Raw genomic sequence first — 18,834 nt, 5'->3', positions numbered from 1 at the left:
ATCTTAAAATCTACCCAGACAAACTGTTGCTTCGTACAAGGGCTTCCTTTCTTTCATAAGTGGTCACCACATTTCACGTGGGTCAAACCATCACTCTGCCTACTTTGTATGCTCCGCCTCCTCCCTCCAAAGAAGAGGAGCCACTTCACTGTCCGGACCCACCAAGAGCGTTGTCGTTCTACCTTGACCGCACAAAACCGTTCTGGGTGGACGACCAACTCTTCATGCAGTATGTTGGAGAGAAGAAAGGATGGACTGTACAGAAGATGACCATGTCTTGATGGATTGTGCTCTATATTAAAAGCTTCTACACATTAGCTAAGAAATAATCCCCCGAGAGTTTGCTGTTCATTCCACCAGAGCTAAAGATGCAACTCCAGTGTTTGCTTGCAGAGTTCCAGTGCTGGATATCTACCAGGCAGCAACGTGGGCTTCCCTGCACACGTTTAAAAATACTACTGCCTGGACAGTCTGGTTCGTAGGGATGGATATTTTGCCCTTCCTCAAGCGGAGGTATTGGTTGTGTATCTATTCTAAGGTAAGGAATAAGATGAACAAGTTACTTAACTTCGGTAATGCCTTATCTGGTAAATAGACTATCTAGCCGCAGATTAATACCAACACATCCATCCTCCCTGCTCTGCGAACTGATTTGTAGGGACTGAGCTTTCCCCTTTCAGTGCCCTAGTTTTCCACACCAGTGGTCAGTGTACTTCGTGGCTGGGCACGTCTGACGTGTAAAGTCGTGAAAAGTAACTGACGTCTGCGTGCCTGAGTGGTGCCTATTTGGCACCACAGATGTCTTGTCCAGCGGGGATGCCGCCACCTGGAGCTGAACACCACCACCTACCGGGGTGCATGGGTACTGCTCACAAAAAAGTTATGGATCCAGTCTGATGCCTGGGGATAATTCTATGGTAAGGAATCTGCAGCTAGATAGTCTCTATCAGATAAGATATTTCCGAAGGTAAGTATTTTGTTGTTCAGATGAATTGAGGTATGCTAGGGTTTAAAGAAAAAATATGAAGTAGCAATTTTGGTACCAGTTGAAAACCAACAGTGTGTGATGAATTCATAATGTGGTTTCACAGCCCCATGGATGTGTTTGGTGTAGGGGATGAATAGTTATAACACATAATTTAGGTAGTTATGGAATACATTTAGATGAACCTTGGGTGGTTGATAATTTTGGAGGCACATAAAGGGGCGTCAGGGATGTAAAGATACAATCTAAGTCAGCGGTGTTAGGAAAAAATGGAGAGAGTTGATTGGTAAAAGAGGATCAATGAGTGTTAAATGCATATAAGGGTTGAGGGAAGGGGCTAGAGATTTAGACAGTAGTTGGGGGGGGGGGGGTGGGTTGTGTATGCTGGTGAGGAAAATACGTTTCCCCATTTTACTTAGATTTTTCATGGTATATTGTTTATTATATTCATCCATTCTTTTATCCCCCGCCATTCTTCCTGTGTCCCACATTCCTACTATCTTCCTTTCCATATTGTAATTCCACTTGCTTCTTTCTCCCTTTGCCCATACACGTCATTTATCCCTCCTTTCTGCATTCTGGTGCTATTTGGTTACTGCCCTTTCTGCTTTTTCTTTGTTACTCCATTTAGATTGCACACTCTTACTATATCTTTCCTTCGCTCAAGCACTCTTTCTTTTCCATTCCTCTCCAATAACTTCTTCCTCTATCCATGCCTTTTCTTTTTCTTGTCCTTTTCTAATTTAACAGTCAATTCCTCCTGCTGCATACTTTTCCAACCCCTTTTTCATTGTCCTCACTTTTATCTCCATTTGTCCCAATCCTTTTTCTTATTCTTTCCCTTTTGGTTATCTTTTAGTTTCGTCTCCTCTTACTCGTATTTTGACCCTCTTTTCTTAGTGTTTATCCCTTTGCTTCGACTCTCGCCTCCTCCTGGAGATCATGACTACATCTACAACTTGGATGAGAGTGAAGGCGTCTGCGACCTCTTCGATGTACCAATCCTCCCCCTCTGACCTTTGAACTGTGCCATTTGGCTTTGTGAATACAGACTGTTTTTTAAACGTTTTTGGATAAGATATATATTTTTGGATTCCTTGTGTGAATGGCGATTCAGCAAAAGGAAATAATCCTTTATTGCTTTTCGTTTGCCTGAACTGGAAATCTCTCTTCTGAAGAAACATGGAGGAAGCTCTAGCAAACCCCTTTGGGTGTCCAGTCTTCACTGGAGATGCAGATCCTCTCACCACTCACAACACAGCCTAGGTTTGCTATGCATCTGCAGGAGCTACATTTGATTCACCCGGGGTGTCGCAGATATCTACATGGACCAGAGGAATTGCTCGTGCTGGGTGTGACAAATCTTATGACGCGCACAGATTGCTTCTCATTCCCATAATTTGACTCTTCCGGTGCTTTGATATACAACAATCTCTCACATTGTGCTCTTTACCAGAATTGCAGGAACAACATATTTTGTGTGATGAGGAAACATTTCTAATTCAATCCAGTGATGCTGTGTCCTCTCCTGTTGCAGTGTATGTCTTCAGTTTTTGGTTTAAGTGACGTCGGTTGAACATGTAACACGCATACATGCTGAAGCTGATAGGAACGTTAGCACTCCCAGCAGATTCTGGAACCGTCCTCTAATGGCTCTGGCTGTGATTTCCTGTACTGGGCTACATATAAGAAGTTGTTGTATTCCCATAGACCTTGATGAAGCTGTTTTAGGGATCCAATCACAAACTGTCCACACGTTCTCCGAGTCGGTTTCCTTGCCCAGTGCATTCACAGTGCTTCAGGATCAAGAACGACTCTCAATATACACTGGCTGTGAAGTCTCTTCACCTCACATTGTTGCCTATACATGAGGCTTTCTGGGTAACACATCTCTTAACTAAATACATGCATAAGCTGCTCTGTGTGTGTGACAAATCTTTTTGCATTTTTGCAAATTCTATACATGAACTGTTGATTTTTTCAGTTTTGGGAGCCGCGTAGCAGGGTGCATTCAGAGACTGCGCAAGTTTCCCTCCAGCAAGTATGAGACACCAATATTAAAGATATGAAACACCCTTCATTTGACAGCCATCCATTTTCAGGTATCTACTGGAGGAAGGGCACTGAGAGAAAATCATTAGTGTCACACAGTTAATTTCCTGTTCTGCTGCCCTTAGCTTAATGAAATATGTATTCCGCAGTCCTAGTTCTGTGATAGAATGTGGCACTGAAGCAGTTGTATTGCTATTAAGTAGAATGTATGCCCTACTGCTCCTTGATCAAGTGAGATTGTTCTGCAGGTTTGGTACTGTGTGATAATGTACGATATCATTATGTTGCAGTCCTAATGCTATGTGATAAAAGTGGATATACTTGCACTGAAGTCCTGGTGCTCTGTGATTGAATGGGATGCCTTTGCAATTGCTTGCTAGTGTGCTACTCATTTTTGCATTGTTATGCAGTGGAGTAACCTATCCATCTCTCTACGATCCTGATGTTCTCTGCTGAATTGCTTATACCCGTGCTTTTTTATTTAATACCTTTTGGGTATCTTTATTTTTAATACAAGGTTTCCTTATTTTGTATGTCCCTCCACATTTGCAGAATAGAATCTGAAGATGGGCAACATGTATGTAAATATACCTGCTCGTAATCAACCAGTACAAAAATCACAACCATCTGTAACTTGTTTCTTTATTTCTGTTTTGCCTTAATGGCATTCTAATTCCCTGAATCAGTGGTATGTTTTCTATTTTTAGCCCCCCAATTATTTGTAGTGTTTTAAATGATGCTGTGACTGCATTTTCCCCTCTTCTATTGCATGTGCAGCCAGTAAAATACTCCAGATTGACTACTTTAACAGTGAAACCAGTGAACATTTTATGACCTTTGTCTGGGGAGATCATAATACCAAGAGAACTTTATTTTATTTACAGGTTTAGCTTCTGTGGCTGAGACTTCACCAATGACCCATCAGTCGGGGGGTAGTGGGGGGCAGGGTGGATAGAACATGTGGTGCTCTCATGTGGGTGTCACAGCCCTCTAGCTCTGAAGGATTCTTTGGAACATCATCCTTATTGAGTGCATCATTCTCCACAAAGTACATTTGTCTTTGGTTCACCACAGAAGTAGGGCATTTGTCTCAAGTAAAGATGACTGGTTGCAGGAAAGTACATGTACAAACGTACTGTAGTAGCTGACCTGTAGTACAGTGCACAGGAGAGGTGGTTCCAAAGAACACTACATCAGGAATCGGTAACAGTCTACTCTTACTCTTAGAAACCACTTTACTCTCCAGTCACATAACTGTATCCTTGCATTTGACTCAGTAAAGCACTCGGCTGACTTCAGTTAGGTTTGCACTATACAAATGCCATTTGCGTGCAGCGGCTCAGTGCCCCACCAGAAGTTAGTCCAGGCAACTTCTACCAGATCCCAACTGTTAGGAATGCCATAGTGGGTTAGAACCGTGTAACCTGAACAGGACCACAAGCACACTCGGATAAGACCTAGCTCTAAGCATGATCCAAGATATTGCCGTCTGTTTGAAACAAAAGAAATAAAACAACCACCTCACACCACCATTTTAGCCGACGACTAATTTTGTGTACACCACAAAACAGACTATACCTCTGTTCTCGCCCACTTGTTGCCATGCACACAAATTAAACTCAAACTCCACACCTGGACAGTAGTACCCACTGTATGGCTACTAAAATAGGGCAAAAGCCGGTGACTTAATGAACAGTCTGAGCCCCTGGCAACCTCCCTTGAGTGTAGAAAGCCATCCTACCTCCTTTCATTGTCTTCCGACTGAACCATCCTAAATGACTCCCTCTGTAGGATAAAGACTGTGCTCAGGTGCACTCATGAACACATTACACCATTCCCAAGTAATGCAGCAGCACATAGATGCATAGTAGAAGCAACCAACAGCCAAGGCGTTCAATTGAAAGGAAATGCCCAGCTCATCTGCACAGTGCATCCACCTAACTTAAGCTTATAAAACTTAAATACCCATTTACGTAGTGTATTGGGATCAAAAAAGCTACAAATCTCCTACCTACTTCGTTTCACGACAGCACTTTCTTTGCACAGAAAATACAATAGTTCCTCCCACTTACCAAGGAGCCATATGTAAACTGCAAACTTTGCTCAAGCTAGTCTCAACAAAACACTTACATGTCCACAAAACCACCTTTAGCAAACAACCAGTGAGGGCTTAATATTCAGAATTCAATACTAGTATGCACATTCTTTTTTAGATACAGCACTCCACCTCCACCATATAATAGATATCTGCAGATATCAATCAGAAAAACCAGAGCTTACGTTTCTCCATGAGGACCAGGCAGCTACAGACCTAGCAATAAAATGAGACTACAGAAATGTATATCTCACCTGAAATTAAAGACCATCACACAAACTCACCAAATGCATGGATTTACCAGCACCGAAGATACTAACCAATGGTATTTCACAAATGAAGTAGCCTGGTGGAAACCATATAACAGGTAAACTACCCCTGTGAATGAGCAAGGCACTGGCTATCAGATTCTTAGGAAAGATCGTTCTGTTGGCAAAGGTGGTAGAGTAGCAATAATTTTTTAACAGGATATGTCCTGCAACATTGTCCCTATGGGTGAATTGGATGGGGCAGAATGTCTGGGTTTTCACTGTGCACTATCAGTACACCAATCCCTGGCTGGAGTCTTAATATATAGGCCCCCAGGGCCAGCTGGAAATTTCCTTGAATCCATCAACGAGGTAATCTCACCCTTAGTTCTCAAATACAAGCACTTTCTGTTACTGGGAGACTTTAACATTCATTTGGACAAACCCTCGGAACCCGAGGCCATTTCATTTACCAAGTCCCTTGCCATCTTCAACCTGTCCCCCTATGTCTTTCACCCCACTGATGATAAGGGTCACACTCTTGACCAGATCTTTTCTAACTCTGACCTCAAGTTGAATTTGCCCTCGCCTTTAGTATGGTCAGACCATTACCTTATAGGTTTTAAGGTTTGTAGGATGGCAAGAAGTCCTCAATTTCTTGGTAAGCAAAGGGCAAATACCTCAAGACCCTTCCACCGAGTAACTTCATCAACTCTGAGTGAAGTATTAGAGCATCACCCGCTTTCATTAAGTGGCAACCCAGAGAGTGATGCTCTTTGCCTGCAGAATTGGCTGCAGCAATGCACCCATGTGCTTGCTCCTATGTCCACCTGCTCTTCCAAGGCAACCAGAATTTCTGCTCCTTGGTTTAATGAAGTTCTCAGGCAGAGTAAACGCTCCTCCAAACGCCTGTAAAGGGTATGGTGCAAAATGTTTAATCTAGATTACAAAGATATTTATAAACAGGCCTTGAAAGCCCACCACAATAAAATTTATGAGGCTAAAAAATATTTTTTGCGGCCAAAATTGAGTCATTGGCAATAAGGGCAAGGAAATTATTAAAATCGTGAAAGCCTTTTCTTCCCCGCTTTCGGCCGCCAGGCCTTTTACACCATCTATGGAATGGACAAGCCAACTTGCCGCCTTTTTCCATGATAAGATCGGAGTCATCCAAAACTCGTTGGCTGTGAACCTCCTGGCAAAGGGCATGGACTCCAAATTTCTAACACCTAGAGCCCCTGAGGAGGGTCCATCGCTAATACAGTTTCTTCCTCTTCAAATGGAGATTTCCTTGAAGATTATGAAAAGCCTCAAGTCTGGCTCCCCCTCGGACCCCTGACCAGCAAATTTGCTGTCCTCGGTGGCCGAGATCATTAATCCAGCCGCTAATCTGGTCTTTAACTCCTCGCTGAGGACCGGCCATGTGCCCAGCAGATGGAAAAGCGCCAACATCCTGCCATTGCTAAAAAAAAAAAAAGCCCTCAGCCGACCCCTTGGTAGCATCCAATTATAGACCTATCTCATTACTCCCGTTTTTTTATTAGACTCTAGTGAAATATGTTAATTTAGTCATTTCGGAATATGTGGAAAAAAATAATCTTCTCCATCAAAGCCAGTCTGGTTTCAGATCTAATTTTAGCTCAGAGACGGCTCTGCTCGAAATCTCAGAGTTCATCAAGGAGAAGCTGGATAATGGGGGTAAAGCGGTGTTAATTTTGCTGGACCTCTGCACGGCTTTCGACACCGTGATGCATGACCGACTCCTACACAGATTGCAGGAGTGCAGTCTGGGTGGCACGGTTCTAAAGTGGTTCGCCTACTTTCTGGAGGATAGATACCAAGAGGTCTGGTCTCCTCCCTTTTGCTGCTCCCATTCCTTCTATGAAGGTGGGTGTCCCTCAGGGCTCAATTTTGAGCCCCACACTTTTCAACCTTTATGTCTCCCCTTGCTCCTTTGGCAGAAGCTTGCTGTGCTATAATAATCTCCTATGCTGACGACACGCAGCTCCTGTTCGCCTGTGACAAGGATGAGGACTTTGCAGGAGAGAAGATCAACCAATGTTTGATGAGGATTTTTGCATGGCTTAGAGAGAACCAGTTTAAATGCAACCCAGAGGAATTGGAGGTAATTGTCTTCGGCTCTCCACCTATGGATGAGTGGAAACAATGGTGCCCATCAGACATGTCGCCACTCCTCTCTTCGGTTAGCGCGGTTAAGAACCTGGGTGTCAAGTTGGATGATACTCTGTCTATGATAGCCCAGATCCAATAAGTCGCAGGATCCTGTTTTGGCCTCCTGCGAATGGTCAGGAAATTTCTTCCCCTCCTTCCTCTTGCCCACAGGAAGACCGTTGTCCAAGATCTTATTGTTTTGAGACTGGACTATGTTAATTTCCTATATCTAGGCTTTCCGGATTACCTACTGAATAGATTACAGGTGGTCCGGAATGCGGCCGCCCTGGCGTTCCTCCTGCTTAAACCTAGAGCCCAGATCTCTCCTCACCTAAAAGCGTTGCACTGGCTTCCCATGAGAAAAAGAATTTGCTTTAAAGCCTTGGTCTTGGCCTTTAAGGCACTACAGGGACAGGCGCACATTATCTCAGAAGGAGAGTCATACACTATGTCTCCCGCAGAACGTTGAGGTCATCTTCACTGCTGTCCCCAAGATTTTCCGCACCTGTACAGGTCGCTCTGTCTAAGGGCAGGTCGCACGCGCCTGGAACCTCCTGCCGGTGACACTCGGGTGATATCTTACTTACCTTTAGAAAGATTCTTAAAACCTGGCTCTTCCAACACTTATCCTAAGTTTTCCTCCACCCTTTAGGGACAGCAGCAGACTAGTTCTGAGGTTCTCTAGCGCGGGGACACTCTTTCTGAGTAGCTGTGCGCTTTATAAATACCTCTCATTAAGTCATTCAAGGATAAGACAAAACGTTCACAGCTCAAAACCTGCGCTTCAAAGATAAATTTAGCACAAATATACACATTAAAATGTGTGACGATTGCAAAAGAAAGTGCCTTTCCCCACCTTACCCACAACAAATAAAACAACTCTATTTATATACCCTATCAAGTAAGCTAAATCCCATATAATATGGTCATGTGGCAAGTTGAATGTAAAGAAAACAACACATTTTCAAAAGACAAAAGTACAGCTTTTAAATTGTTGGAAAGCTTAGTTCTTATACACCAAAGAGCCAATAGCAAGACAGTGAAACTAAAATCCTACTCTGGGCTGAGTCAAGAAGTGATTGACAGTATCTCAAGCCAATAACTGAAGCAGGGGAGCTAGTGGTTTGAAGGAGGCTGGCCCAAAGCCCACTCTTGTGTTAAGCAAATACAGTAGATTTGATCACTTATTCAAACCTAAAAAGTAAAAAAAAAAAAACTCCCATCATGTTTTATTTGCTGTTTTATATTCTTTCTCTAAACCACCACTTGCAGGCTTCACGCACATCTTGGTAATAAGTGTCTGTTTTTATCTCTCAGCACTGAAAAGAGGCAGGTGGCATTTTCAGTAGCAAATGAAAGTAGAAATGAAAGTCTGAGTTACAATGCTAGTTTATTGGAGCCTATATATGTAACACATTGACACTTTCTCAAACATTAGGGTATGTTTTGCAGATATCCCCCTATAAAGACTCTTGTATGTTGTTGGAATCCTAAACAAACTACTTTAGTGGACAGAGATTTGTCAAGCTCACAAAGTGGCTGGTGGCTGTGCTCTAGTACTGATATATACATTATCCAGAACCCTCATCACCTAACCAATATTTTTCCAGGTGTTTAACTGGCCTGTAACACTTTTCTTTGTATAGCCACAGCTCTCTAATGCTGCCAGGGGGTGCCATAAGGCTTCAGCTGCGACTCTGGCTGTGAGACATTACAACATTGTCATATGATAGATGCCAGTTGGCGCGCTGAAGTCTGTTCCTGATTCTCTGCACCTCAGCAACCCAGTCTATGTGCTGTCTTGCTCCGAGGTTCACCAAAATATTATTCTTGGGCTTCAACAGCAACTAGGTTAAATGTCTCCACAATACTTTGATGTCTTTATCGGATCCACATGACTTCTGCATGTTTTCTCTTCACTCCTATCATGACTCTACAACATGTGACTCATATTTCCCTGATGTATTGGAACAAAAACATGGAGCCGGAGACCAACTTAATTTTGACAAGTACCCATCAGGATTCGTCAAAGTGTACCCCTTTCTCTTAGGTAAGTTGCCTGGTGGGGAACCTCCAAAGAAGTCTGTTCATGTGAAGCTTCATAGCCCAGAAACCTGGATAGTTTCCTCAACACAACTTTTATTCCTACTAACCATATTCTTGTTTTCAGGCTCCTGCTATGCATTCTCCCTCCATGTCTCTTTTTGCAGCACAACAGGCTCCCGAAAACTTTCTGTTTCCTTGGTGATATCTTTAAATAGTAGATGTAGAAGCAATATTCAATTACCATAACCAAGGTAAGATCTATTTTCTCCCATTACCGTTGAAACCTGTTGGCCCACCTTTAGCCATAATTTCCGACTCGCTGGCATCTCCACAGAGTATATTCTAGTGTACCGGACTGGTTGCAACCTCTAAGGCATCTGTTGTCTACTCTCCCCATTTTTAACAATCTAGTTCTAGTTTAATATCCATTGTGCAATATTTTGAGTTTGTAATATTGTGAGTTAGACTGGATGGAAACTGGGTCTGACAGTAACTTCTCTTGAGTATTTACATGCCTCCCCCTAGTCTTCCTTCTTTATAATCCCAAGATCATGCTCCTATCTGCTCTCCACAGTGTCCAGTGGGATCTGACTATCATTTAATAGTGTTATGTATATTTATGAAATGTCATGTTTGTGAAATAGTGCCACCAGTCAAGTCAGTCAAGTAATTTATTTGCATAATAGTTAAAACCGTTGCAATACAAAAAATATATTCAATTAAAAACTATCACATACATATATAAAACTCTTGTATCTAAAAACCGTGCTAAAAAGTCTTGCTAATTTTGAGCTTGTGTAGTAGAATAAGTAATTTGTCCGTTTAATCATCTTGAATTATATGTTCGAAGTGTTCTCAGACCCCTTGCATATTTACATATATTTTTCCTGACTAGGTTCCTATTGTCTGCATTTCTGGCATTTTGCTACCGCACAGTCTCAGATACTTCCCTGTTCTGCAGTTCAATTGTGGATCACTAGGTGCAAAACATGCCAGCAGAGCTTGCCTCCTGGTGCGAATCCCTCGTTAATTGAAAAGTTGTTTCAGAAATTTCCTTCATGCTTTTGCGTCTTCTTTTTTCAGGAGCATAGTAGATGCAGCATATCTTCCCGAGCCGATCCATATAAGCGGCACACGGAGCCTGCTTTGTTGCGAAGCCAGGGAGGGAGATGATGGATGCAGGAGAGCAGTCCAAATCTATATTTCATAAAAGCAATTTTTATTTTTTTGTCATATCCCAGGTTAAAATAAGCTTGGGCGCCTGGCTTTGTGTATGTGTTCAGGGTCATCCATCCGTGGGCTCTCTTTGAGAGTGCATCCTTGTCCTCCAGCCATGAGAGGAGTTTCACTGTCTTCCATACTAATTTTTTTAAAGTTAGGGTGGTTGTCGGTGTGTCCCAAAGTTGCTTTAACCACAATTTATGTAAACTGCTATGAAGATATTCCGCAGCTGGTAAAGTGGGGTGCGATAGTAACTCCTTCCACAGCTGTCCGTTTAGCGTACCCCGTTTGGCTTTTCGCACTTTGTCCCATGCAATGATAAAGGCCCCTTGTCTAGCGAATGATTATTTCAAAACGCCAAATTCAAGTCTAATTTGCGCAGGTGAAGTGTATTTCGGCAGCCCAAAAATAACCCTATATGCTGTTGTTACTGTGGCATCAAGTATTTTCGCGTCCCTGCCTTTCTGTGCCTCGCTACCGTAGGTTATTGTTGGCAGTAGTTTTGCCTGAACCACCTCAACGAGCGGCAGGATCGATTGGGCCAGTTAATTTAGAGTTTAATGTTTTTAGGGAGATTGCTAGTGCTAGACCTTTGTGCCTTATGCTGTTTTTCTGTGCCACAAAGCGGCTGCCTGTATCCAGCTTCACACCAAGATGTTTATATTCAGTTGTATCCTCTATTCTGGTCTCTCCCCAGAACCAGGCAGCGGTTTGTCGGCTTTTTTTCCGACTATCATTGTTCTCGTTTTGTCCAAGTTAATCACTAGATCATTTGCTTGTGAGAAATCTTGCGTTGTGTTTGAGAGATGTTGTAGCCCTACTTTTGTTTTACTGATCAGGATTATGTCATCTGCGTAGAGGAGGCAGGGTAGTGAGATGTCTCCTAATTTCGGGGCATGAGAATTACAACTTGTTAGCAACGGGACTAGATCACCAATGTATAGATTAAAAAGAGTGGGTGCTAAAACACAGCCCTGTTTCAACCCTTTTTCCGTGGGTATGCGCCTTGACAGGTGCGTACCATTGCCCAGCTTCACCTGAAGCCACGTATTCGTATGCAGGTTTATTATTAATTTGAGTAAGGGCTGTGGCAGCCCCCAGCTGTGCAATTTGGACCAGTGTCTGATGCGGTTGACGTGATCAAAAGCAGCTTTGTAATCAATGAAGCATAAGTGTAGAGACGTCCGTGTGGCCTCGGCCTAGTCTATAAGCATAGCCATGCTTAAAATGTTGGTTATTGTCCCGATTGATTTTGCGAAGCCGGTCTGTTGTAGTGGTATTGCATATTTTTCTTCCACCCATGCCTGAAGGTCCTCCAGTAACAAGCCAGCAAAAAAATTGGCTTCGTTATCTAATAGTGCCACTAATCAGTAAATTTGTGGTTCCGACTTCTCACCAGATTTGTGGATGATAATAGTGCCATCAATACTCTGTACTCTGACCTTAGATGGTGTGCTTCTAGTATGTCAGCTACCTTGGAGGTACCCAAAATGTCCCATTTCTTAAAGCCCTCAAAAATCAAGTCTGCGAGGATGCTAGAGTCCCTTAGGGTTGTTTCCAGGTTTATCTCCCCACCCACTTCCTGTCTGCAAGGATTCTCGAGTCCCATAGGGTTGTTTCCAGGTTTAGCTCCCCACCCACTTCCTGTCTTTTGAGTGGTCCTCCTCAAAAATGTCATCACTGTTGGAGTGGGCTGTTGGGCAATTTGGCCCCTACCATATACTACATGCGCTCTAGGCTCTATAGCTCTGCTGTCCGATAGTTCTTGTTGTGTAGCAAAAGCCCAGTAGCTCACTACCAGTAGCTGGGCTGCCCAGTAATGGAGCTTCAAGTTTGGCAAAGTGATCCCACTCTCATAGGTTCTCCTTGTCGGAGTTAACCCGCGCAATCCTGGAGGCAACCCAATCCTAAAGCAGGTATCATCACACTATCTACTGTCCATAAGAACTTGTCTGTGACTGCATACAACATGTTCTGTAGTACATATAAGAATGTAGGTAGTGTGATCATTTTTTTATAGAGCTGCCCCTCCCATTAAAGAAGTAGGGAGATTTCGCCATTTCCCAGCATACGCTTTATTTTCTTCCCGGTTTCTGCCAGGTTATATACCGCATGAATTCCCCATGGAATATCTATTGTGTAGACCCCCACATATGTGAAGTATTCTTGTGTCCGTTTCAGCGGATACTCCCAATCGTCTGGCAGCTGCCAGGCATTAAAGGGAAACACCATTTACTTGTGCCAGTTAATACACACACCTGACTAGTTCCTACAGGTATTCAACATCTCAAGAGTTCTGGAAATAGTCGTTGGGCTTTGCCAGGTATAAGAGCAGGTTATCCGCATAGAGGGAGAGGATGACATTCGAACCTGGGTTCCATGTAAGGCCTTGGGTCAAAGCATCCTCTCCGCCAGCTCGCAAGAAGTTCCATTACGTAAGCAAACATGGGAAAGAGGGGACAGCACTTTCTCCTACCCCGACCTAGGTGGTATTTTCCAGAAAGAGTGCCATTATTCCGAACCATTGCTACCTGGTTAGTGTATAACCGCTCAATGCTGGACAGGAGCTCTGGACCAATGCCAATTTTCCTTAGATTTGCTATGAGATTCCAGTGAATCAAAGGACATTTTGGCACCCAAGGCCAGCTATACTGGTTGCTCTTGCATTCTGTGCTGCCTTGCCAGGTACCCATACAAGTGCCTGAGGTTGACATGTAAACCTGTGAGGCATGAATCCTGATTGGTCTTTTGCTATTAATTTATTGGTCACCTGCTATACGCGATTAACCTGCACATTTGGCACTATTTTGGCCTGACTTTGATAAATGAGAGATGGGTCTGTACTTTGTGCATTGTTCTGGTGGTTTTGTGCATGCGTACTATGATCGCTGTCCTGTGGTCCTGTGGCAGGATACTCTCTTGCCTCTGGGGCTACCTACAGAACTTGGGAGGTAGGCTTTTGGGTCCTGGGGTTTACCCCACTTATAAGTTGCTTGATAGTCTTTGTAAGTTCCTCTACTTCTATTTTGTTGTCCAGTAGTGCTCTATCGTCTTTATTAAAGCAGGAGTTGGGAAATCCCCCACAACTTTTCTCAGCTCATTGACCGTGCATATAGTTCTGGACTGGTGTAATTGACTAAGATATAGTGCGAAAGCCTGCACTACCGCCTCTGCTAAATCTAATACATTACCTCCTTCTGTGTTCATTCTACAAATTCACCAATGAAGCTCCTCACTTTGAGCCAGCTAGGCCAGAAGTTTGCCTGCTTTGTTTCCCACTTAAACAATTTTTTTATTTGTCTGATATTGTGCCCTCACTTCCTTCTCCTCCAACCACCTGTACTCCTCTCTGGCTAGAGCAATCCAATGGCATAATTTGGCTGTTGGCTCTAGTATGTTTATTCTGCTTCCCCCCCCTGCACTAGTCAGTGTTCCAAGTTGACCACTTCTTTGGCTCTTTCTCTGCATTTAGTAGCAGTGAAGGCTATGATCTGAGTGTTTTGTATGCCTTCCAAATGTCCATCCCTGATTGCACCATTCCAATGTTTACGTTAAAATAGTTGTGTTTTTACCAGGTAACTCCCGGTAGCCCAGTTTTTCAGTTCCCAGGGGTCCAATCGCCATTCAGACCATCGTTTAATGGCTATAGTTTCAAGCCCTATTCATAGTGGCGAATGGTCTGCTATCCCTCTTGGCAGAAAAAGTGTGTCCCATTTCCTTCCCCCCCTGTACATCAATGGCACTAAATTATAGTACAGTCAGGAAAATTATTTCCTACAGTTAGATACAAGTTTTGCCGTATGTTGAGTTGTGCCACCACCAGAGGTCCAGTTGCTCCAAAGAAGTCATGAAATTTTACAGTTTCTTTCCGTTCATACCCGTCTGTTTGTTTATAGGAATCCTGTCTATTTCCTCCTGCATTGCAAAGTTGACATCCCCCTAATAAACAGGAGTGTTTCTGGACATTGTTTTATTTCTCTATCTTTTCAGCATGTCAGATCGAGATCTTGCCTGGAAAAATCTTTAGTATCACCCCTCTCTTTAGCTTGTGGTGGAGGCCGTTGACATTCCATGGTAATATATAAAGGCCCAGGCTCTTAGGTCTTGTCTTTCTCAGTGTGGTCATCACCTAAACCTACAAGGTAGTCATCCGTTCATCGCTGTATCCCCCCACCCCGCTCATACCCAGACTTGCCCCCCTCCCTGCTGCCTCATGCTGCAAGTTTAACCCGCTAACCATGGCGCAAATTCCGCCGCAGTGCGGCAGTTTTAATTAGCGGGCGGGCGGCGTCGGCCAACGGACGTGCGCAGCACTAGACGAGTAGTGCTTGCGACGGCCGTTGGCCGACGCGCGCACCAAACAGGTTAAAACTACCTTCTTCCCCCAATGCCTGAGGCACCTGTCGCCCCCTATATCTAATATCAAACCTTCAAGTAATCAGAACATTGTTCATGTCCTTCTGTCAAAGAGGAGTACTGAAATCACAAAAGTGTCAAGGGAGGTTTATTTTAAATATTCGCGATAAACCTGAGACCGCTAATTCTGTGGTTTTTGAGCTTTTATTCTGCTTAGTTTTGATAATTCAAAAATAACATTCATAAATCAATTGGACATGTCTTTTAAAAGGAAACACCACATTAGTAAATCACACAATTGCAACACATTTGTATGTCAAAGAGAAGTAAGCACAGTTCCTTTTGGATGTGTGTTGCGGTGCGGAAATAAGGGATCGGAAACTGTTGGGATACGTTAGGTTTTATTGCTCCCAAAACACGTCTCCTATGTGAAGCCAGTCTATCAACTTAAAAGTTTGGGGTGGCAGTCTTGAATTCGGCGTCCAGAACTCGTCTCCGTCCCGTTGGTCCTCTAAGGGTCTCAGGCGAGGTGGGCTCCCCGGATTCGGGCAAGAAAACTAAACCAGAAGAACGGGGTAAGGGTGCTGCACTGTTGCTAGTGAAGGGAGGGGAGTGAAGGAACACCACAAAACCGTGACGCACGTCTAGGTGTAACTGTGAATGTGCTCAGGGCAGGGTGCAAGCAGGAGCGCAATCGAGGGACCCGGTTTACTTCACAGGGTTCTCCCTCCCGACCCACCCTGAAAACCGTTCCCGTACCTGGGATAGCCACGCTCCTCCGGGAGCGAGGCAGGCCGAAGCGTGGTGCCGGTGGCCTCCTCGCTTTACCGGGAGACCTGCTGTTTCCTCCGTGTGACTCTCCTCTCTCTACAACAGCTTTCTTCCTCCTCCGTCCGTGGTGTTCTCCGATTCTCCTCCTTCCTCCTCACGGGTGAATCCACACACAGACGTCTGAGAGTTCCTCCTCCTTATTGGACCCGGTGCGTCCACGTCATCAGGGGGTTGGTGTTGTATATGTATGAATTGCATTGTCAGTGTAGCGTGACCTTCACGAGCGTGTTGTTTGTGCTCGTGGAGATCACGCGGGGTTGTATTGATTCAAGAATGGAGGGTTGGTGTGGAAAACGTTGGAATCAGTTGTAGGGCATTGATAAGATGCACTCGTGGAGTAAGGACTGCGAATAAACTACTCCGTTGCTACAACTCTGTCGTCTCTCTGTTGGGGGTTGGTTTTCTCAAGGAGGGCGTTCCCAGTTAAAGGCGCCGCTATGAAAATATGTCGTTGCTTCCAGCATGGGAGGGGGGGGGGGACGTATTCCATTCGTCCTGCTGTAAGGAGACAAGAGGGGTGGGGTGTCACAGTCCACCAGTCAGTGTTTATTTCATCTTCCGTCACCGACGACCCCTCTTCGTTACACAGTGTCTGGTTATCTTCCTCCTGCCTGCTACTTTCTCCAGCCTTTTCAATCCTTTTAGTCTCTGGTTCACCACCATCCAGTCTGGGTTCAAAAGGACTGGGGTAACCATGTCCTTTCTCCGTCCCTCGCAGTATTCGTCACTTATACCGTCTGCTCGGTCCCGACCATCTCCTGGTTCAGGTTCTCAGGATGGTGCTCATGCGCTCCTTTGTCTCTTGCTTTCAATGGATCGTCATACCTCCAGCAATCGCCTGGTCATCATCCTATGATGTGAGGAACCATGATTATCCCTTTGAAAGAATCTGCAGTTTCTCTGGAAATAGCATCATATTTTGTATGTCTTGCCGATGCAGTTTTTTTTCTTTTTTTTGCTTTACCGAAGGATCGTCTTTTGGCTTAGACGTCTTGGGTATAGTCAGGAAATATAATGGTGTGAATTTCAAACTCCAGTGGTCTGTTTTTGCGAGCCGCCCCCAGGATTGGGTTGTGGTTCCTTAATTTGAGGGCCCAGGTGATGACCAGTCTCTGCTTAGCCCTAGGTTTTAACAGCATCCCAGGAACGCGGTGTGGCCACTCGAGCACACATTTGGCAGGAGAGATCTCCAGGTTTGTGTATGGGGTCAATAAAGGTCTGGATGAATTGCTCTACAAATGCACCGTCTGACTTCTTGGGGAAACCCACCAGGCAGATATTATTGTGTTTGGATCTCCCCATAGCATCTTTTGGTCTGTCATACATGCATTTAGAGACATCTCTAATGTGGCACATCTCATATCTATCTAATAGAGACTTTTATCCACAGATTGCTTACCATAGAATTACCCCCAGGCATCTGACTAGTTCCAGAAAGTTTCAAGCAGTACCTCTACATGCCGGTAGGTGGCATCAGTTTGCTCCACATCAGCACCATTCCCGTCAGATGTGATGTGCATGATACCTACATAGGCACCACCCAAGTGTGCTGACATCAGTTATGTTCTATCTGTTCCACCAGCGCAGCCCCAAAACGAGCTACCTTAGTCCATTTTTGGGACTACATTTTCAATGTTTTGTCAAACACTTTAGGGCTTGTCTCTGAGTGTGCTTGGGGATGTCCGCTAAATAAACCTGTGGGGTTTTAACCCTGTGTTTCCTGCCACAGACAGATGTCTGTGACAGACCCCCACCTGGTTTGCCTCTCGTGCCTGGAGCTATGCCACGACTTCAAGGTCTGTGAAAACTGTCGTGCCATGAATCACAAGGCACTTCAGGAAGCCCTGTGTAGGGTATGGTCCATGCCCCAAGCAGGACATCCGTAAGGGCTTCACTGAAAGCGTGAAAGTTCTGTGGGGGGCACCTCCCAACTGAGGAACCTCTTTCAAGACATTTGTCTTGACTGCTACTGAAGGCAGCGTAAGGTCCAGGACCTCAGCCACCCTCCTCACCACCATGGCAAGGGAAGCTCCTGTTTCTCTAGCCACACTAGCATGAAAAACTAAGCCAGTGTCAGGGGAGGTATGCAAACCGATGGCATTTCCCAGTTCCTTGTACCTTGCATCTTCTGGCTTTTCCAAGGTATGATAGCCAAAAGGATCCTCAGATGGTACTCCTCACAGGGCCTGCAAAATATTGGGCCCTGGCTCTAACTCTATAGTTTGAGTTCCGGCCGATGCAGAGTCGGGCAGCGCCAGTACGGCTCCGTATCGGAGTTGGGTTTGAGGATGGGATCAGCACCGCCGGGAACAAGATCATTGGAACGGACTCTGGGGAAGGTTGTGGTCTTGTGACTGGAGCTGATGTGGATCCAGAACCAGATCCAATGGGCTTGACTGGCACCAAAGGCAGATATGCCAGCAGGTATCCAATGGGGACCTGTTGACCCTGTGAGGCTCAAATGTGCTCCAGAGGGGTCTGCCTGCCTAAATGTGAGGTGCATTGCCTTATAGAACTCCTTTAGTTGAGTGAGGGTCGCTCAGGCTATGGGAAATTCTGTAAGGTGTTTTGACTTCATTCGATTTTTTTTTTTTTGTGGGACTTACCTAATGACGATGACTTTGAGAGAGATGACCAACGCATCGAGTGGCTTCGCGAATGGGACCTTCCACACGATCAGGACCTGGAGCATTGCAGTGTTGACTAGCATGAGCATTGGTCCCCCAATCAGTCTGCCCTTTCGGGAGGATTGCCTGTCACAGCAACAGGGCATGGTCCTGCACCCGAACCTGCGCCCACTCCATCTTAGTTCATGGAGATTGACTGAC

General features: G+C 44.7%; 1 protein-coding gene across 3 annotated transcripts in view; it reads left to right on the top strand.

Moving 5' to 3' along the window:
• E2F4 (E2F transcription factor 4) overlaps nucleotides 1-3,363 on the top strand; it is a 253,243-nt gene extending 249,880 nt beyond the window's left edge. For all 3 annotated transcript variants that reach the window (XM_085638829.1, XM_085638828.1, XM_085638830.1), the window contains one exon: nucleotides 1,886-3,363. In XM_085638829.1, the coding sequence (XP_085494955.1) occupies nucleotides 1,886-2,001 (116 nt within the window). In that variant the 3' untranslated portion in view covers nucleotides 2,002-3,363. The remainder of the gene's footprint in view (nucleotides 1-1,885) is intronic.
• Nucleotides 3,364-18,834: the final 15,471 nt, after the last annotated feature.

The sequence above is a fragment of the Triturus cristatus genome, chromosome 12, assembly GCF_964204655.1.
Source record: "Triturus cristatus chromosome 12, aTriCri1.1, whole genome shotgun sequence".
NCBI classification, from domain to species: Eukaryota; Metazoa; Chordata; class Amphibia; order Caudata; family Salamandridae; genus Triturus; species Triturus cristatus.
Note: the sequence above shows the minus strand (reverse complement) of the source record. Positions and strands in the feature narration are given on the sequence as shown.